We start from the raw sequence: 22629 nt of genomic DNA, 5'->3' as shown, positions 1-22629 counted from the left end.
TATTACATTGAGGGCTCAAACCGATACAAAAATGTCACAGACAGACACATCTTTAGAATTTCAGTGACAATGTACTCTGTACTGCCACAATCTTCCTATCTTAATGAAGGCTTAGCAGAGTTGTCACTCACTCTCTCCCAGGCTTTGGCTTGTTCACCTGTTCAGATGTCACCGGTCCAGAATTCCAGCCTTGACGATGTTGCTCAGCATCTTACTTTCTGGTTTGTAACATTCCATGGGAAGTGGCACTGTAGTGAGTGCCCTGTGTTATGGTTGTTTGGCACAAGAGACAGCTTCCTGGCTCTGCCTAAATGGACCCAATAAGGACACTAAACTCGATACGCTGTTGCAAACTTACTGATGGAACTTTCAGCCATGATGGTAGAAGGCTGGATCAGTGGTGTGTTTGTCTCTCTAATGTAGCTCACCAAATATTAATCTCTTCTTCAACAGCATTCAATAAACTACCAATGAGTCTAGACATTCTCCATCCAAATGAATGGTCACAGTGCTACTATCAAATGCAGTGTTAGTCCTTTATTTATTTTCTTAGAAAGAAAACCAATCTTACTTAAGCCCTTTGTACCTCCCTTCTCAGATATGTGGTAATTTGATCTTTTATTGTTATTTATAACAATCATATTGCTGTTATTAAAGCTATTGAAATAATCATACATTAATAGTTGTACTTTTATGCAAAGAAGAGACTGAAAAATAAACGAGAAGTAATGTCTTCATGTTTATATCATGTACAGTTTTATACCATTAAACATTGTAAGTGGTTCAGGAGTCAGTAAAGGCAGAGAACAAGATGTGGTGTAAAAAAAAACACAAAAATAAAAATATACGCAATCAGGATAAAAACAAATTCAAACTTAATCATTGGATTTTAAGAAGACATTATTTAAAACATGACTAATTCATAATTGATCACTAAAATACATATTCAGATACATAATTTCATTTCCTAAAGTGCCGTTTTTAAATAAAATTATTCAACTGATTGCATTTAATTGTGTATCACTACATAATACTATTTAAAAAGAGCTGTGATAGAATTACAAATGTGAGAATATCTACCTTGTCTCACACCTTTAGCACAAAACATAAATATCACTTTCCAAAACATGTAAATGTTACGGAAAAAAAGGTGAGATGGGGTTGGAGGTAATATAAATATCTGTGCCTCTTGTGTCTCTTCAAAATCACACCAACACTCACATTCACCTACATAAAGTACTCTATATGATGCCCAGGTGACATTAAATGATTGATAGTATACAGTTTCATAATGATAGCTTTTCTTGTTTTGAACTTTTGGATTATGATGACATGCAACTAGGAAGGCACTGTTAGGGATAGGAACTTTCCCTGTGAGAGAATTCATATTGAGATGCGTGACCTTAAATTGCATGAGAAGATTTTGAATGTGCCATTAAGTTAATTGAATTGTTTCCTGTTAACACTCTGTATTTATTGTATGTGCAGGTACAGTGTGCTTTTTATACTGTATCCTAGAGAATGACTCTTGGATATACACAGCTTAAAATAAAAAGTAGCCACTGCTGTGACACTGTAGAAGAACACCCACTTTGGCTTTATTTCTAGAGTCGTTGCAATACGGAACACTATGTCCACAAGTGAATAGCTGCTCCCCTCTTTGACCCTCACACTCATGCCAGTTACTCTGGATTGAGATGTCACAGCTATAGTTTGGCCTATGTTACTGACTGTAACAGTAGCCCAATGCAGAGTCAACCTTCCTTCTCTGTCTCTCTCTGTGTCTCTGCTCTGAGTAGGATAGTGAAGGCATTGTGTCATGGCTTGTCGACCAGTCCTTGTAACAGGTAGAAGTTCCTTGCCGGTGTCTGAGTTGTGCAGTCAGAGGAGCACATCACAGCAGTTCTTTGTCCATTCACACGTATAATACACACATGTGTGCAAACTCCAGCAGATTCTAACTAAATTGTATACCTGGACCGTTTGTTCTCTACACCTCTTTCTCTCCATTACTGTGAAAGGACGTACGTCTCAAGTTCTCCTTGACCTTGACAAACTCTGGGGCTTTCACTGTCTCCTCTTGTTTTTCCTGCTCCTTCTCCAACTGTATCAGAAACAAAAGGGAGTTTATTCAATCAATTTGTGACTGATGCCTTTGTAAAATGTTCTATAGCAATATAATTGTATTGACCGATTGATGATTCCTACCACTTCTAGCTTATCCTTCCTCTTGAGGAGCTCTTGTTCCAGAGGAGAGATCTTCTTTCTGGCCTCATCTTCTTCCTTCCTCTGCTTTATCACTTTTTCCCTCTTCCTGGCCTCTAACACTCGCTGCAGCTCAGGCTTAGATTCCACACCAACAACACCACCCCTATGAGCCGGGCGGGACAGAAGGTATTTACTAAGGTCATATGCATTTGAATTTAACTTCAATGTTTTCATCTTGTCTCCAGCAGAGGTCACTCTTATCATGCCAAACGCTAAATTCTGATTTTGCTCTGTCATCTGATATCCTGTCCTCACTCATTGATACAACCAAACGTGAAAGGATTAAGTTGAAGTTTAGTAAACAACAATTGCGTAGTAGTAGCCTAAAGCAAAATTTCCTGCTGATAAAGGCTCCTGTAGTCCTAACATGAGCGAGCTAGGAACTGGTGATCCACGAGCTGTGTTTTTGTGTGTGTCTCTGAATCTCTCTGAATTGTGGGACCTTTGTTCTATCAGGATGGCAAAAAAACCCATCCTTCTCAATTGTTAATATGCTTTGAATTTACTCAATCACTGCACGTGGCCTCTAAAACTGATAAAGAATACATTCAATATCTACCCTCAATATCTCACATCAGCTAACTTCAGAGTGACAAGCTATTACACTCAGGATAAGATAGGTGTTGAACTCTCCACTGGGCAAAAATTGGTTGAATCCATGTTGTTTCCACGTCATTTCACCCCAAAATACGTGATTACGTTGAATCAATGTGAAAAATGTATTGGATTTGCAAAAATCCACCTAAATCCAACTTTTAGGTGGATTTAACTTTGAACCTAAATCCAATGACATGGTGACATTTTGGTTGGTTTCACTTTTAACTCATGTTAGTTGACAACTCAACCAAATGTAAATCAAAACAGTGGGACTCTTGGCAATCCTCCTCTCAGCTCTCCTCTGTGAGACGGCTAATTAAATCAATGTAGTGCCTTCTTCTTCCTTAGGGAGGTGCAGTCACAGGTTTGTATTACGTGGCAGATAGAGGGAGGGCTGCTATGGGAGGTGTGATTAGTGTTTTCATTAATTTTGTCTGTGCTCATCGAATAAGTCGGAGAGGTGTACACAAACAAACATGGAGGTGATTAAAATAGAGTGATTCTGTGTTCATCAGCATTCACCCGCTTCTCTGCACACAAAACAAATAAAAATCAAATCACATTTTATTGGTCACATACACATATTTAGCAGATGTTATTGCGGGCGTAGCGAAATGCTAGCTCCAACAGTGCAGTAGTGTCTAAACGCACACACGCACACCCACACTGTTTATGAAATGAACACACTACCAGTATTGACTACAATCTATTTTCTCCAAGAAATCTATGGAAGGTATAGTTCGCTGGCCAACCACAGGACAAGAATAGCACATTAAAAGGGCTGATATCTGAGCCCACTATATTACTTTCTGGTTTCTGTTGTCTATACTCATGACCCTGGGACCACTGACTCCTCTATACCTCCTCACTGCTTAGAAATCCATAGCTCCTGTTTCCTTCCTAGCTACGCAGCATTGTGAACTGGAGTGACATTTGAACCCAAACATGTTTTTTCTCTCTGTGTGTTGTTGTCAATGCTTTTTAGTCCCTCTTTTCTCTTCTATCCGCCCCCTCAGATCTCCCAGCCATCAATGCCACTCAATGATATAAAAAGCCTTATCTACAGCGAGAGCGAATGAGAGGAGGAGAGAAAAAGCAATCAGAGAAAAGAGAGTGGAGACCAATCAGTTAGAAAGAGAGACTGTTCAGTTTGATGACCTAATTCCTGCACCCCCACCTCTGTGGTGTGGCTTATCTCCCAGCGTTGTTAGGGCTCTCTCTGTCATGGTGCCCAACACAGATTGCCTCTTCTGGGCTTTGACTCTCACAGCCATACCCCTCTTAGCACCAGTAGCAGTGCCAACCCAAGCCCTGCAGATAAATGCTTAATTGAAAGTATGGTGCCATGCCAGCTTACCTCTGAGTATCTGCCTGCCTGCCTGTAGAAAAGCAGACGCTAATGCATGTGTGTGCATCTCAAGGGAAATATAATAATCTGCTGATCACGGCCAAATGGGTCCCTCGATGTGGTGTCTGTTTGTTCTAGATGAACATTGACAGAAGCACCAAAGCAGGCTCAGTGAAAGATAACCTTACATAGCCCCAAGCACACATATGGAATACTGTATGTTAGACCGGAAATTCCTGCTACATTTATCAATTCAGTTCTATGTTTTTATATTCTTCCAATTTCTCACTCTAAGAACACTCCATGTTTAGTGTACTGGTTTTTCCTCTCTCTGTCATATCAACACTGAACGGTGGACATATTTAATAATGGTCATTTTACTAGAATAGAGGCTGCAGGTGAGACATGCATGTCCTTTCTTTAACAGATTTATTTTAGAGTGAATTATGTATTACTAGACTAGTGGGCTATAAACGATTGGTCTGGCTCTCCTGTATGATGATGTTGTTATTATAACCTATTTAGCACCTGATTGATTAACGGACTAACTACAGTGTAATCAAGTTCAGATACACCATGAAAATTAATTAACATACTGTAGATTGATTACAGAAAGAGAAGAGCAGATAGGGGAGGTATTTCACTGTTATGTACTGCATTCTATCTTCCTGGGAATGGGGTTTCCGGGCCATTATATATTATATTTGTATAATTATATCATATAATTGTATTCTTCTTGCATGTTGGAAAGGGTTTGGATTCATGTTTATGATCACTGAATACCATGACTATAAATACAAATCCAACTGCATAATGAAACAAACAAGAGGAACACTAGAAAACAGCAGGGCTGGAGGGGCATAAAAGGCCCTCTTGCACGCTCTCTTAAAAACTTCTTAGGGCTGCAATCCCGTTAACGGGATTGATATGACAACAGTCAGTGAAAGTGCAGGGCGCCAAATTCAAAACAACAGAAATTTCATAACTAAAATTCCTCAAACATTCACGTATCTTATACCGTTTTATAGGTAATCACAGTGTCCGATTTCAAAAAGGCTTTACAGCGAAAGCACCACAAACGATTGTTAGGTCACCACCAACTCACAGAAAAATTCAGCCATTTTTCCAGCCAAAGAGAGGAGTCACAAAAAGCACAAATAGAGATAAAATTAATCAATAACCTTTGATGATCTTCATCAGATGACACTCATAGAACTTCCTGTTACACAATACATGTATGTTTTGTTTGATTAAGTTCATATTTATATAAAATAAATCTCAGTATACATTGGTGCACTACGTTCACTAGTTTCAAAAACATCCGGTGATATTACAGAGAGCCACATCATTTTACAGAAATACTCATTATAAATGTCGATAAATACAATTGTTAGACATGGAAATATAGATATACCTCTCAATGCAACCGCTGTGTCAGATTTCAAAAAAACTTTACGGAAAAAGCAAACCATGCAATAATCTGAGATGGCGCTCAGAAAAAAAAATTATCCGCCATGTTGGAGTCAACAGAAATCAGAAATAACATTAGAAATATTCCCTTACGTTTGATGGTCTTCATCAGAATGCACTCCCATGAATCCTAGTTCCACAATAAATGTTTGCTTTGTTCGATAATGCCCATTATTTATGTCCAAGTAGCTACTTTTGTTAGCGTGTTTAGTACACAAATCCAAACGCTCATGCAGGTCCAGCCGAACGTCGGACGAAAGCTTCAAAAAGTTATGTTACAGGTCGAAGAAACTTGTCAAACTTAGTATAGAATCAATCTTTAGGATGTTGTTATCATAAATCTTCAATAATGTTCCAACTGGAGGATCCCATTGTCTGTAGAAATGCAATGGAATGCAGGTCGCTATCACCTGCTATCATGTGAAATGCGTGTGACCAGGACCTGGCTCTCTGCCAGACCACTGACTCAAACAGCTCCCATCCGGCTCCACATCACAGTAGAAGCCTCATTCAAGTTTCTAAAGACGGTTGACATCTAGTGGAAGCCTTAGGAAGTGCAACATAACCAATATCCCACTGTGTATTCAACAGCGGCTGGGTTGAAAATCGACCGACCTCAGATTTCCCACTCCCTGTTTGGATTTCTTCTCAGGTTTTTGCCTGCAATATGAGTTCTGTTATACTCACAGACATCATTCAAACAGTTTTAGAAAGTTTGAGAAACTTCAGAGTGTTTTCTATCCAATACTAATAATAATATGCATATATTAGCAACTCGGACTGAGGAGCAGGTCGTTTACTCTGGGTACCTCTGGACATCTTTCATCCAAGCTACTCAATACTGCCCCTGTAGCCATAATAAGTTAAAGGTTTGAGTTCCCACTGTCCCCTAAAGGATGGTTGGAGTGCTTGAGCCATGGGGATTTGCCCAGTTCCCAACAACTCAGTGATTGGGACAGTATCTTGAGGGGTTGTCACCTAGCAACAACTGGCTTCTAATTGGCCTGCTAATTAAAGAGATCTGAATGTTGAGAGAAAGAGAGAGACCGACGACAGGTTTCAGTAGAGAGAAAACACTGCTCTGTTTGGTTAGTTGCTATTTTATATGCCTTAAGGCAAGTTCGTGCATATTATGAGAACATTTTAAGAAGTTTTTGTTCGTTTTGGTCTTCGGCAAGGTTTTTTTGGGCTGTTCGTGCACACAAAAATTGTCCTTGCCCCTTCGTCGGTCATTGGTCAACATTAGGGATTCATACAATGATAGACGACTCATTTTATGCAAATTTCACTCGAGATTTACTGCAACAAACTTAATGTAAGTTTAATCTTAATGTAAAATTAAGTAGATTAAGTACCAACTATGATCTCCTCTGCAATAACGTCTAAATTATTGACAGATTTCTTTCGTTATTTTTTAATTAATTCTGAATATTTTGAGGAAGTGTATACTGGCTACGGCATCTCAAGATGAACAAACTTTTGTCGGTTTTTTTGTTTCATTTTTTTTCATTTTCATTTCATTTTTTTTTTTTTCATTTTTTTCATCCCAAGATCCAAACACAGCTGATTCTCTGTAGTCATTTAGAATTCCTATTTGAGACCCTTTAAATAGTGGGTGGGGGAGATTAACACCCATCTCCCCCAAACTATTTTAGAAAAAAGGTACTATCTAGAACCTTAAAGGGTTATTCAACTGTCCCCATAGGATAACCATTTTTGGTTATAGGTAGCAAAACGGGTTCTACCTTGAAACAAAAAGGTTTTTCTGAATAACCCTTTTGGAACCCTTTCTTTACAAGAGTGTACCCAACCTGGCATGTTGAAAATATCCTGCCTCCTGGGAACTAAATATTTTGGGAACTTTTAAGTGTAGTTACTAGCATATGTTGTGAGTGGATCTCCAAGACCCCTTTCAGAAATCATTTTGAAGGGGCAGTTTATGGGGTTCTAGTCAGGAGAGAAAGAGAGAGGGGAAATGGGAATGTTGCCTATGCTGTAACACTTTGTTTCAATCATTATGACCCTTTTTAAATCCAATCCTTTCTGTTTGTTATGTTGTTACAATAAAGTACCTTTGGCTTATATAATTGAGAAGTGGGATTACACCATTGTAGTATTACGATCAGTTGTCATCTGACCTTTCGTGACTAATGATGTCTATGTTTTAGAATGTACTTCTCCTTTTATGTAAATCCGTACATGTTTAGGTACATATAGTGATTATGAGTAATCCTGGATCTCTTTATTTTTGTAATGCCTTGATATGTGTATGTTCCTTTAATGTCATCATATGGATCTGTAATGGGGCATTACTGTAGGAAAATCCATCTCATACAAAATGTGTATTAGTGATGCAAAACATTACAGAGGGCTTGGCTTAGAATGCTGAATGCCTTGTCAGGTTGACCTGTGTGTACACACAGATGTACACACAGAAGAGCTGGAAAACACTGATAGCTAGATTGCTGGATAATGACCTCAATCAGCTGTCTCATACAATATTTTGTATGGGACTCTGTTGGGTGGGAGTTGTACCTTTTATGGCTCATTAGCAGCTCTCGTTGGAGGTCCTGGTGGCTTTTGGAGGCTTTCACTGGATTAAGGAGCTTTTTGGGCTTGATGAGATCATGATCTCCCTCCATGTAATTGGGCTGGGGGGTGTAGTCAGCCACTGGGGGCTGGTCCCTGTGAGGGTAGTCCTGAGGTGGGTGGCTCCCATCCTGCCTGGGCTGCTGCTCCCACTGCAGGTTCGCATAGGCCGATGCTGTAGGACAGAGAGTAGAAGTGAGGTAGGGACAGGATGAATGAACAGAGAAAGATACCAGCGTTAGTGATTGCGAAGGGAAACAGGGTAATCACATACTAGCAATTGAGGCTTGAGCGAGGGAAACAAGAAGGTGGCCATAGGTTCCACATTCCCATAAAGAGGCAATAGCCGCTGCATCCACAGAACAGGAGATGGGAAAATATTCCTGCTGATTGGCACACATTAGCAACAGCTGAGCAACGGCAGGTGATCCGCAAGGCACTTGGCTCTGTTTGGGCTTTTTGGAGCTGTGCATTGAGATGCTGAAACGCTAGTTTACACCCTCTTCGCTAACTGTTAAACAAACAGTCGCGGCCAAAAGTTTTGAGAATGACACAAATATTAATTTTCACAAAGTCTGCTGCCTTAGTTTGTATGGTGGCAATTTGTATATTCTCCAGAATGTTATGAATAGTGATCAGATGAATTGCAATTAATTTCAAAGTCCCTATTTGCCTTGCAAATGAACTGAATCCCCCAAAAACATTTCCACTGCAATTCAGCCCTGCCACAAAAGGACCCGCTGACATCATGTCAGTGATTCTCTCGTTAACACAGGTGTGAGTGTTGGCGAGGACAAGGCTGGAGATCACTCTGTCATGTTGATTGAGTTCAAATAACAGACTGGAAGCTTCAAAAGGAGGGTGGTACTTGGAATCATTGTTCTTCCTCTGTCAACCATGGTTGCCTGCAAGGAAACACGTGCCATCATCATTGCTTTTCACAAAAAGGGCTTCACAAACAAAGATATTGCTGCCAGTAAGATTGCACCTAAATCAACCATTTATCGGATCATCAAGAACTTCAAGGAGAGCGATTCAATTGTTGTGAAGAAGGCTTCAGGGCGCCCAAGAAAGTCCAGCAAGCGCCAGGACCGTCTCCTAAAGTTGATTCAGCTGCGGGATCGGGGCATCACCAGTACAGAGCTTGCTCAGGAATGGCAGCAGGCAGGTGTGAGTGCATCTGCATGCACAGTGAGGCAAAGACCTTTGGAGGATGGCCTGGTGTCAAGAAGGGCAGCAAATAAGCCACTTCTCTCCAGGAAAAACATCAGGGACAGACTGATATTCTGCAAAAGGTACAGGGATTGGACTGCTGAGGACTGGGGTAAAGTCATTTTCTCTTATGAATCCCCTTTCCGATTGTTTTAGGCATCAGGAAAAAGCTTGTCCGGTGAAGACAAGGTGAGCGCTACCATCAGTCCTGTGTCATGCCAACAGTAAGGCATCCTGAGACCATTCATGTGTTGGGTTGCTTCTCAGTCAAGGCAGTGGGCTCACTCACAATTTTGCCTAAGAACACAGCCATGAATAAAGAATGGTACCAACACATCCTCCGAGAGCAACTTCTCCCAACCATCCAGGAACAGTTTGGTGATGAACAATGCCTTTTCCAGCATGACGGAGCACCTTGCCGTAAGGCAAAAGTGATAACTAAGTGGCTCGCTATTTTGGGTCCATGGCTTGGAAACTTCCCAGACCTTAACATGTTATGGCTGCAATCCCGATATCGGGATCGATATGACAACTACCAGTGAAAATAGAGGGCGCCAAATTCAAACCACAGAAATCTCATAATTACAATTCCTAAAACATGCGTGTCTTATATCATTTTAAAGCTATTCTCGTTGTTAATCCAACCCAAGTGTCTGCTTTTCAGAGAAAGCAATACAAACGATTATGTTAGATCTCCACCCAACCACAATAAGCATAGCCATTTTCCAGCAAAATATAGCATTCACAAAAAGCATAAATAAAGATAAAATGAATCACTAACCTTGATTTATCTTCATCAGATGACACTCATAAGACTTCATGCTACACAATACATGCATGCGTTTGATAAAGTTCATATTTATATAAAAACATCTGAGTTTACATTTGCGCGTTAGATTCACTAGCTCCAAAAACATCAAGTGATTCTGCATAGCCACATCGTTTCAACAGAAATTCTCATCATAAATGTAGATGGTAATACAAGTTATACACATGGAATTATAGATATACCTCTCCTTAATGCAACCGCTGTGTCAGATTTCAAAAAATGTTTACGGAAAAAGCAACCCATGCAATAATCTGAGACGGCGCTCAGAACAGTAGCCAAATTAGCCTCCATGTTGGAGTCAACAGAAACCAGAAAATACACGATAAATGTTTCCTTACCTTTGATGAACTTCATCAGAATGTCGTCCTAGAAATCCCAGGTCCACAATAAATGCTTGATTTGTTCAAAAATGTCTGTTATTTATTTCCAATTAGCTACTTTGGTTAGAGCGTTTGGTAAACAATTCCAAAGTCACAAAGCGCGTCCACTATAACGTGACAAAATGTAAAAAAGTTCCGTAACAGTCAGTAGAAACATGTCAAACAATGTACTGAATCAATCTTCATAATGTTGTTTACATATATTTTGAATAACATTCCAACCGGAGAATTAGAATTACTTCAGATGAGCGGTGGAATGCAAGTCCTTCCCCTGTGAACGCGCCTGGTGAAAGCATGGTCCACTCATGGCTTTGGTGACTATTTCCTGTGTCAATCGACCCCCCTTCACATTAGAGTCATCAGACAAAGTTCTATTGACTGCTGACATCTAGTGGAAGGCGTAGGAAATGAAAACTCATCCATATCTCGCTGTAATTTCAATGAGATCTTGGTTGAAAATCTGCCACCTCCTGAAAAAAAAGGAAGTGGAATTTCTCAGGTTTTTTTCTGCTATATAAGTTCTGTTATACTCACAGACATAATTCAAACAGTTTTAGAAACTTCAGAGTGTTTTCTATCCAATACTAATAATAATATTCAAATATTATTAACTATGACTGAGGAGCAGGCCGTTTGATATGGGCACCTTTCATCCTAGCTACTCAATACTGCCCCTGCAGCACTCCATTACTCTCCTTCTTGGTCAAATAGCCCTTACACAGCCTGGAAGTGTGTTGGGTCATTGTCATGTTGAAAAACAAATGATAGTTCCACTAAGAGCAAACCAGATAGGATGGCGTATCGATGCTGTGGTAGCCATTCTGGTTAAGTGTCTCTTGAATTCTAAATAAATCACTGACAGTGTCACCAGCAAAGCACCCCCATACAATCACACCTCTTCCTCCATGCTTCACGGTGGGAACCACACATTTGGAGATCATCTGTTCGCCTACTCTACGTCTCACAAAGACACGCTTGTTGGAACCAAAAAGACACAAGGTTGGAACCAAAAATCTAAAATTTGGACTGATCAGACCAAAGGACAGATTTACACTGGTCTAAAGTCCATGTTTCTTGGCCCAAGCAAGCCTCTTATTATTATTAGTGTCCTTTAGTAGTGGTTTCTTTTCAGCAATTGAGCCCTGAAGGCATGATTCACACAGTCTCCTCTGAACAGTTGATGTTGTCTGTTACTTGAACTCTGTGAAGCATTTATTTGGACTTCAATCTGAGGTGCAGTTAACTCGAATGAACTTATCCTCTGCAGCAGAGGTAACTCTGGGTCTTCCTTTCCTGTGGCGGTCCTCATGAGAGCCAAGTTCATCATAACTTTTGATGGTTTTTGCAACTGCGCTTGTAGAAACTTTCAAAGTTCTTGACATTTTCCGAATTGACTGACCTTCATGTCTTAAAGTAATGATGGACTGTCGTTTTTCTTTGCTTATTTGAGCTGTTCTTGGCATAATATGGACTTGGTATTTTACCAAATAGGGGTATATTCTGTATACCACACCTACCTTGTCACAACACAACTGATTGGCTGAAACGCATTAAGAAGGAAAGTAATTCCACAAATTGACTTTGAAGAAGGCACACCTGTTAATTGAAATGCATTCTAGGTGACAACCTCATGAAGGTGGTTGAGAGAATGCCAAGTGTGCAAAGCTATCATCAAGGCAAAGGGTGGCTACCTTGAACAAGCTCAAATATATAAATATATTTTGATGTGTTTAACACTTTTTTGGTTACTACATGATTCCATATGTGTTATTTCATAGTTTTGATGTCTTCACTATTATTCTACAATGTAGAAAATAGTAAAAATAGAGAAAAACCCTTGAATGAGAAGTGTCCCAACTTTTGACTGGTACTGTCTATAGTGTACGTGAAGCAAAGACGGGTTTATACTGTCTGTACCTAATGTCCCAGCCCTTTGTTTTCTACACATATTTATTTTCTCCATCAGAACAGACAAATTAAGAGGCACCTGATCCGTGCCAGACTGTTTCTGGAGAGAGATCAGGTGTCATACGCAAGTAGGCTCGCTCAGAACAACGACTCTATTTCGCAAGTGCAAGTAGACACCATCTCTGCTACTTAACATTTCAGAAAATTAAATGAGCTGTGGTTGTCTTGTCTCAGTATTCCCCAATCAGGGCTAGTGACAGGATGTTGATGGACTGGGACCAACAGGAGATGATGTTGAGCATTGAAAATAGTAAGACATACATCAACTAATTTTAGATTGAGAAATAAATGTGTCTCTTGGGTTGCTGTGGAAATACAGGTGATTGAATTCAGGCCATTGTTTGAAATGCTAGTTAAGGCTATTTTGGTCATCTGCCTCATTCTCATTTGGACAGAATGCCACTAACAGCAGGTTGACAAGTACAGTGCCAGTCTTGCATTTTAGCTGTGTTGTCACGTTCTGACCTTAGTTTCTTTTTTATGTCTTTGAGTTAGGTTGGTCAGGGCGTGAGTTGGGGTGGGTTGTCTATGTTCTTTTTTCTGTTATATTTTCTACGTGTTTGGCCTAGTATGGTTCTCAATCAGAGGCAGGTGTCGTTCGTTGTCTCTGATTGAGAATCATTACTTAGGTAGCCTTTTCCCACCTGTGTTTTGTGGGTGATTATTTTCTGTTTAGTGTGTTTTGCACCTGACAGAGCTGTTTCGTTTTTTTCACGTTGTTATTTTGTATTTCAGTGTTCAGTAATAAACATCATGAACAGATACGACGCTGCACGTTGGTCTGATATTTCATACTTGTTGTCAGACGACGAAGACAACCGTTACATGTGTACAGTGCAGTAACCTGCAGTAACTTGTAAGGAACAGCAGCAGAAGTATATGACCTAGGCGGTCCTGTTTGTCTGAGGATTATAAGGGCATTATTAGTCCCTGAACAGTGTGGGCCTGTCAGTCTACAGAGATGAGAGGGAGAGCACAAGTAAAATGCAATTCACTGAGAGGGAAAGATAGAAAGTAATAGAAAGAGAGAAAGCAATAGAGATAAGTAGAAGATGAGAGATATAGTAATCGAAAGAAAGAGAGCAGTACAAAAAGAGCTGAGTGAGAGGGAAGTACAGTAGGGAGAGAGATGGGATAAACAAATTAATAGAACGTAAGTGAGCAACACAAAGGAGGGAGGTATACATGGAAATTAATAAAAAGAGAGACATACAGAAAGAGAAAACCAGAGTCATTGTTTTTTATGAGTGCTGGTCCAGCAATGCAAACTCGCTGTAATCACAGATGCCTTCTATAGTGAGCCTTGGTGGTAAATGGAGGGAGCGGTTTCCAGAGTAGTGGACTCCAGTCCACAAGTCACAAATTTGATGAGACTTTACTTGGACTCGGAGCCTCAAGACTCAGGACTCGACATTGACTTGAGACTGATGACTTGAACTTATCTGGCCAGGTTTTGTAATGTTTTGTCACTCATTTTGTGGCACAGAGTCTAGTTGGATTACTCTGCATGCAGCCAGAGACAGTAGCCGCAGCATCGCCCTTGCAAAAAAACCTGCAACAGATTGGCTAGTCCCGTAATAAATACATTTGCAGCTCCAAAAATGGTTTGGTATTCAAGAATATTAACTGTTTAGTTTGCAACCTCATCAGCAATGTGGCAACAATTACTAATACAGGCCTACTGGTATTATATATATTTTTTGTACTTATGAAGCTTGCATTTGGAATTAGTTTAAAATGAATTATTTCTGTGGCGAAGACGCATCATAGGCATGGCTCTTCACTTGCGCACTCCAAACTCCCGCCAATGGGGAGTGCCATTTTTCTCTTGTTGAAATGTGTGTTCTTGCTTTCACACGTTTGCATCGGCCCTATGTGATAAATCTATATTCCATCTAATACTACAATAATTTATAGCGTTTCAACATTCCATCCCTGTGCCTTGCATTGCAACACGTAGACATTTATGTTTCATGTTTGATAGACCAACAATACATTTGAATTTAGCCAACCATTTCTTACCCACTGAGTGGGCTCAACGTTTATTGTGCACATGAACGTTCACAATACTCATGTAGAAGTTATGTTTATTTTTTATCGGAGTTTATATCGGAGTTCCGTGTGTCTGTGTCCTATGTCGCTTGTCATTCATGTTTGTGCGTAATAGGAGCGCGTGCACCTCAGTGGGTATAGAAATAGGCTACGTGGCCTGCACTCTACGCTTTGCAGTCAGAATGTTGACTAAGAGAAAATGATTGTTCCATGTACGTATGAAGTATCATTAATAATCATTAAGTCTCATTAAGATGAACGTACCAATGTAACAAAGGATCTGTAAATTACCTTTTATATTGTAGAACCAGTTTATTGGTTGTAATTGATATAATGGCGCAAGAGGAGATGGCTGCCGTTTTATGGGCTCCTAACCAATTGTGCTATTGTTTGTGTCTCTTCGCATTATTCGTAACTCATTTTGTACATAATGTTTCTGCCACCGTCTCGTATGACCAAAAAGAGATTCTGGATATCTTATTACTCACCTCATACTGGTACGAAGATTCTTTCTTTAACGAGTCAGACGCAAAGGATTTACTTCAGACACCGGACAAGACCCAATGAAGAAGAGACAGAGATATAGGGGTCGTAGGTCGGGAGGCCTTGTAATTATCCGACGGCGAGTGTGTAACCCGCCTCTACCATCAGTTCTATTAACCAACGTGCAATCATTGGATAATAAACTGGATGAGCTCCGATCAAGACTATCCTACCAACAGGACATTAAAAATTGTAATATCTTATGTTTCACAGAGTCGTCGCTGAACGACGACAGTGTGGTAGGATTTTCCATGCATTGGCAAGATAGAACAGCTGCCTCCGGTAAGACGAAGGGTGGCGTCTGTGTCTATTTGTCAATAACAGCTGGTGCACTATATCTAATATTAATGAAGTCTTGAGGTTTTGCTCACATGAGTATCTCATGATAAGCTGTAGACCACACTATTTACCAAGATTGTTTTCATCTATATTTTTGTGCAACCAGAGGAAAAGAAACTCTAGAACACCTTAACTCCACAAACAGAGACACGTACAAAGCTCTCCCTTGCCCTCCATTTGCCAATTATTTTTTACCATCACTCTATCCTCCTGATTAATGCTTACTAGCAAACACTAAAGCAGGAAGTACCAGTGACTCGCTCAATACGTAAGTGGTCAGATGACGCAGATGCTAAGCTACAGGACTGTTTTGCAAGCACAGATTTTTCTGATGACATTTAGGAGTACACCACATCAGTCACAGGCTTCATCAATAAATCATTGATGACGCCGTCCCCACAGTGACCATACGTACATACCCCAACCAGAAGCCATGGATAACAAGCAACATCCACACTGAGCTAAAGGGTAGAGTTGCCGCTTTCAAGGTGCGAGACTCTAACCTGGACGCTTATAAGGAATCCCTCCAACGAACCATCAAACAGGCAAAACGTCAATACAGGACTAAGATTGAATCCTACTACACCGGCTCCGACGCTCATCGGATGTGGCAGGGCTTGCAAACTATTACGGACTACAAAGGGATGCACAGTGAGCTGCCTAGTGGCACAAGCCTACCAGACAAGCTAAAGGACATTTATGCGTGCTTCGAGTCATGCAACGCTGAAACATGCATGAGAGCACCAGCTGTTCCAGACGACTGTGTGATTATGCTCTCTGTAGCCAATGTGAGTAAGACCTTTAAACAGGTCAACATTCACAAGGCCACAGTGCTAGGTAGATTACCAGGACGTGTACTCTGAGCATGTGCTGACCAACTGGCAAGTGTCTTCACTGACATTTTCAACCTGTCCCTGAATGAGTCTTTAATACCAACATGTTTCAAGCAGACCACCATAGTCCCTGTGCCAAAGGACACCAAGGTAGCCTGCCTAAATGACTATCGACCCATAGCACTAACTTATGTAGTCATGAAGTGCTTTGAAAGGCTGGTCATGGCTCGCATCAACACCATTATCCCCAAACCCTAGACCCACTCCAATTTGCATACAACCCAAACAGATCCACAGATGACGCAATCTCTATTGCACTCCACATGAACCTTTCCCACCTCGACAAAAGGAACACCTATGTGATAATGCTCTTCATTGTCTACAGCTCAGCGTTCAACACCATTGTTCCCTCAAAGCTCATAACTAAGCTAAGGACCCCGGGACTAAACACCTCCCTCTACAACTGGATCCTGGACTTCATTACGTGCCACCGCCAGGTGGTAAGGGTAGGTAACAACACATCTGCCATGCTGATCCTCAACACAGGGGCCCCTCAGGGGTGCGTGATCAGTCACCTCGTGTACTCCCTGTTCACCCATGACTGCATGGCCAAACACAACTCCGACACCATCATTAAGTTTGCCAATGACACAACAGTGGTAGGCCTGATCACCGACAATGTGTTGTCTGCAAACTTGATGATTGAGTTGGAGGCATGCATGGCCACGCAGTCATGGGTGAACAGGGAGTACAGGAGGGGGCTGAGCACGCACCCTTGTGGGGCCCCTGTGTTGAGATTCAGCAAAGTGGAGGTGTTGTTTCCTACCTTCACCACCTGGGACTCAACTTGAGACTCAGACCTTGTGACTTAAGACTTGCTTCTGACTCGAGTAATAATGACTTGGTCCCACCTCTGGCTGTTTCTAAAGCAGTAGCGATTTCTAAAGAAGCTTACTGTACTCCAATTCTCTGCTGGATCTCTACACATCTCTACACAACCACTCATACAGTGTATGTATTGTGTGTGTGTGTGTGTGTGTGTGTGTGTGTGTGTGTGTGTGTGTAAAATAGACAAGACTCTCAAAAGATCAAGAGCGAGATGCAGAGTGTCACGTGGGAGACGGACACGTGGGTGAATTCAGTTGTTCTTCAGTCATATAATCCTGACTGTGGTCGTATTGATTTGACATTTAGACCAAGCTAGATGTCATCTCAATGCACCCTGGGTAAGTGAATTGTACCTCTGTGCCCTGAGTCCATCATCCAGTTGCATTGGGACAATGTGTTTAGAGGGTTCTCTGAAAACCCTCGAAGAGCATGGGAAATACTATTTTCCTCTTGGTGTCTGTGGCAGGAGAGCAGGCTCAGGCTACAGTGGCTAGAGAAATATGAGCCCTTTCAGTCCCCATCCTCCCACATTCTACAGCAAACCATTTTATGGCAATGTAGTTTGAGTCGCTGTTTGTTCTTTTAAATGCTTTTTTTTTGCCGCTATTAAGTTATGTTATCCTGAGTAAGTGGTTATTGTAGTGAAAGCAGGCTACACATTGTTTGATTATACATTACTTTGGGAAATTAAGGTGAAATAGGTTGGCCTGTCAATCAATTATTTCCTTTTGACTTTCAACCAAGGCACATTCTAATGTTTTTCAGTGAGATTTACTTCCCTGGTATTCTAGGAAGTGCATGCAAATGGCTTGGGTAGGGAATTTATTAGTTCTGACGCTTCGCACCTTGGGAGGAAAAATCAAACGAAAGAGTTCTCAGATTGTATACAAACAGAACACTGGTTGTCGTCGTGGCAACGCAGGCTCCCACGGGGCAGGGTGGGAGAGTTGTTTTCCCAGAATACACTGTGAATACAGATTGACGACACACCATGAAATTCAGACCGAGGCTCCATGAAGTCATTATCATTAAAAAAGGCAGGGGTCTAACCTCGTATCAGCAGCAGCCAAGGATGACGGATGTTATGCCTAACCAGACAGGCCATCAGAATCATATAGTACGCTACTTAGAATTGTGACTGTAGAGTTGAATTAAGCAAATTATTCACTCAGGGTCACTAGATAAATTAGTGATACGGATAGAACGGTAGACACATTCTGCTTGAATAAGGTACATGGTGTGTATGTTTAAGTAGAGTATGTTACTGTTGCCATATTCATGCAGGGCAGTCGGTCACACACCCTCTGATAACATGCCCGGCAATCAGTACAGTTTATTTGACTTGATCACAACTCTGCCATTATACCACAGAGGTGAACCCAGTGTTATTCTACTTAAATAAACAAGACATCCAGATACTGCAAGTGAAATCACAGAGAAATAGGTTGCGAAAGGTGGAAGTCTCATACAGTTTGAGCAATATATGACAACAGAACAACCATTGATCAGTTTAAAGTGCACATAGGAGGCCAGCACTGTCCAATTGACGGACAGAGGACGTGAGGCTTTTCTGCACAGAGCACATGTTAATGTCCCAAGACTCTCAAGGGTACAAACATGAAAATTCTGCTTGGACATTATCTAAATGAATCTATCTGAAATAAACATCATCCCCAAAGCCAATTCCTTATTTGGCCACCTTTCCTTCCAGTTCTCTGCTGCCAATGATTGGAACGAATTTCAAAAATCACTGAAGCTAGAGACTTATATCTCCCTCACTAACTAAGCATCAGCTGTCAGAGCAGCTTACCGATCATTGCACCTTTACGCAGCCCATCTGTAAATAGCCCACCCAACTTCCTCATCCCCATATTGTCATTTATTTTTTCTCTGTTGCACCCCAGTATCTCTACTTGCACATCATCATCTGCACATCTATCACTCCAGTGTTAATGCTAAATTGTAATTATTTTGCCTCAATGACCTATTTATTGCCTTACCTCCCTAATCGTCTACATTTGCACACACTGTACATAGATTTATCGACTGTACGTTTGTTTATGTGTAACTCTGTGCTGTTGTTTTTGTCGCACTGGTTTGCTTAATCTTGGCCAGGTCGCATTTGTAAATTATAACTTGTTCTAAACTGGCCTACCTGGTTAAATAAAGTAGATTTTTTACATTTAAAAAAAAACACTTTATTCAAGGATTACGGATCAGAAAATAATCAAATTAGGTGATTACAATTGCTATGCTGTCATCATCTTGCCATGTGAAGTCAGAGAGCTTTGTGGCACCTTGGTGTGTTCAGCACATCGTTCCCAAAAGGTTAACATGACAATCTGTGCTGCTGTGCCATTGCATCAGTCATAGATATCAGCTAACTGTCCACAACTGATTTTCTGATCTAATGCTTTTTGTATCACAACTTCGAGTATATTTCGCTCTGTTTGTCTGTTCCAGGCACTGCCAATGAACCCTCTTAGATTTGTCTGAAACACGTTCTCCCTCATAAATAGAAACCGACAATAACATCTATATAGTATCTACAAAGTTCCCACCAGCTAACCTCAATAATACATCCCACTGTCCTTGCGAAACCATGTTGTATTATCAACATGCTGTACAGATCTCACTACCTTCTCTGTACTTGCACAATGTCCCTTTCCCCTAAATAAAGTCTATAACATATAAAACACTGTCCTGCAAAATCTGGCTTTTGCTGATTCCTCTGTGTCAGCCCTGCTGTTCTGCCATAGTGACAGAGTGGAGTCTTGCTCTGCATGGGTCTTACCTGACTTGACCATCACGTCCCTGGGCCTCCCAGACTGGCCAGGAGGGAACAGGCTGTGGCTGTGGGTGACTCTCTGTGCCATGCCTCTCTCTGTGTCTGTCTCTCTCTCTCTCTCTCTCTGTCCGGGTGTCTCTGTGTGTCCTGTCTCTGAAACCTAAATGTCTCTGTGTAGAAGCCCGTCGGAGGCAGGGCTGGTGCAGCACTCCTTTAAACTTCTGTGCCCAGGCTAGAGTAAACAGTCACATGACCCTGGGCATTCCACTGTCCCGCCCCTCCCGCTCTCCTTCCCTCCCCTCTGTGCTCTCTCACTCTCCCTCTAATATTATTACTTTCTCTTTTGCCTCTCCCTTCCCTCTCTAACATGCTGTTAGATATTCTCTCTCCCCCTCTCACGCTCTCTTTCTCATGCTCTCTCTTACACATTTTTTTATCTTCTCTCACTTTTCCTCTATCCACTCATGATCCCTTTCCCTCTCCCCTATTCTCTCTCTTTTAAATTATTTCTCACTATTTTCTCTCTTTCTCTTTCACTACCCTCTCTCTCTAGTTCCTTATTCCCCCCCCCCCTGTCTCTCTCCATCTCTCCCCCTCTCTCTGATCCTCAATGGTCTATAGCTCGTAGGATTAGCAGAGAGTTTAAGCTCTCTGGCCCAATGCTCATATTAACCATAAATCATCTGGGTGCTTTCATACTCGGTAGAGTGTAGTACAGTAGACAGGCTGGCTGTACTGCGGAAGAGCACACTGGGCTGTACATCTCCACATGACTTTTCCAATGCCTCTGCTTTAAGGGATGCATAATGTATACAGAATTAGCTAGGCTACATAGAGATGATGAGCTAGCCTGCCATCACCCATAGGGTTATCCGTATCACTGTGATATTGTTCTCCTGACAGGAGAGGGTTACTTACCACTATGGAAAATATAACTGGGTGACAAGTTGTTCACTGACTTATTTGTTACAGTTATAAATATAGCTTTTCATTAAACATATCCTTAGTTTTTCAACAAAGTGAGACATGAGATTAAGATTTAAAAAAAAATATCTTTAGCACTCTTCAAGACATGTTGACTTAATGTTGGACTCTTAAGTCTCTGTCGAGTACCACATAGTCCATTTTATTTCACAAAATCGACGCAATCAGAGTTTATCATGTTAGCACAGGTCCTGAATTGTAAGACTCTTGTAAGACCCTTAAGATTCTTGCTGGATGATTTGGACACTTTAAAAACATGTTTTCATGCATAACACAAACACTGTAACCAGACCAGTAAAACAGTCAAATGTGCTAAGTGTGTGGAAGACAGGTGAGTGGAGGGCCAGGTCCATTACTCTTTTATGTACATGGAAAGGCTGATAACACAGGATGGTAACTCAGAGGTGCTTGGCTTTACTTCCCAGGCCTGTTATTCTTTCATCACACTTAGAAGGCCAGACGTACCTGCGCCATTCTGGTGCTTTCCGTTTTTCACACGCTGCTGCTGTTGGTTGATGTTGTACGCCTTCTGCAGAGAGAGGGGGGAGGGGGGCAGATCTCGGTTCAGACGATACATCGATACATTTTGATCATATCCGCCCACCATGCTTGTGACGTCATTAGTGTCTCTCCTCAATGATTTTAAATGGACATTACCGGTCTGGGGACTATAAACAGTTGAAGGCCACTGGCACAGTGACAACAGAACTGAAACACTCCTCCATTGGTGTCTTGTCCCTCTCTCCCCTCCCATCCTCCTCCATCCCTCTCACTTCTACTCCTCTTACTCATTTTACTCCTATCCATTCCTCTCTTCATCTTTCTCCTTCATCCTCCTCACCTTTTATCCCTATTCTTCCCCATACCTCTACTCCATCCTGTAACTGCTTCATCTTTCTCCTCCCCACATCCCTCCCTCCCTCCCTCCCTCCCTCCCTCCCTCTGGCAGGGCTCCAGAGGCCTGGTTGTTCATAATGAAGCATTGCAGCACAGCCTCTTCACAGGGGTGAGCTGAGCTCCGTTCAAAAGGGCCTTTTGGACGTCCTGTCGGCTGTGTGAAAGGTTATTGTGTTGCCGTCTACGGTTGCTAGGTGAGGCCTTCTCAGGCTTGGTGTAGTGACAAGGCCCTTTACTGTCTTGAGTCCCCCCACCAACCCACATCCTGGCATTACTGGGGTGGGGGCATTTCTGTTAATCCACTGGTGGGGTATGGGGTGAATTCTGTGTCTTGCATGGAAATGGAGACTTGGGGGGATGAAGGTTTTGTCACTGTATTGGGACAGGGTGTTCCTCATGTACTCCCAACTCTAAAATGTTCTGTGAATATGACAAATTATAAATAATACATGTTCTCACATGGAAAATACATAATATCTGTTGATTGTATCAAGTACTATGATACACATTTTTGTTGTGACGTGATCAAAGTAGAGGCTTCAGTCATGATAATGTCTAAAGATTTTTTTCAAGGTAAATGGAATACATTTTTGTAAAATTGAATAGTTATAATAAAAAATGTTTTCTCTCATTGCTTTGAAGTA

General features: G+C 41.3%; 1 protein-coding gene across 3 annotated transcripts in view; it reads right to left on the bottom strand.

Annotated features, from left to right (window-relative positions):
- Window positions 1-522: 522 nt before the first annotated feature.
- si:ch211-236d3.4 (protein FAM107B) overlaps window positions 523-22629 on the bottom strand; it is a 44430-nt gene continuing 22323 nt past the window's right edge. The window contains exons 2-5 of one of the 3 annotated variants that reach the window (XM_036983483.1): window positions 21554-21617; window positions 8219-8447; window positions 2209-2371; window positions 523-2104 (exon numbers count right to left, since the gene is read on the bottom strand). In XM_036983483.1, the coding sequence (XP_036839378.1) occupies window positions 1991-2104; window positions 2209-2371; window positions 8219-8447; window positions 21554-21617 (570 nt within the window). In that variant the 3' untranslated portion in view covers window positions 523-1990. Of the gene's footprint in view, window positions 2105-2208; window positions 2372-8218; window positions 8448-20110; window positions 20339-21553; window positions 21618-22629 lie in introns of those variants that run through there. The other 2 variants (XM_021609634.2, XM_036983484.1) reach the window with 2 other exon arrangements.

This window comes from Oncorhynchus mykiss, chromosome 7 (genome assembly GCF_013265735.2).
Source record: "Oncorhynchus mykiss isolate Arlee chromosome 7, USDA_OmykA_1.1, whole genome shotgun sequence".
NCBI classification, from domain to species: domain Eukaryota; kingdom Metazoa; phylum Chordata; class Actinopteri; order Salmoniformes; family Salmonidae; genus Oncorhynchus; species Oncorhynchus mykiss.
This window is presented reverse-complemented; position numbering and strand designations above follow the sequence as displayed.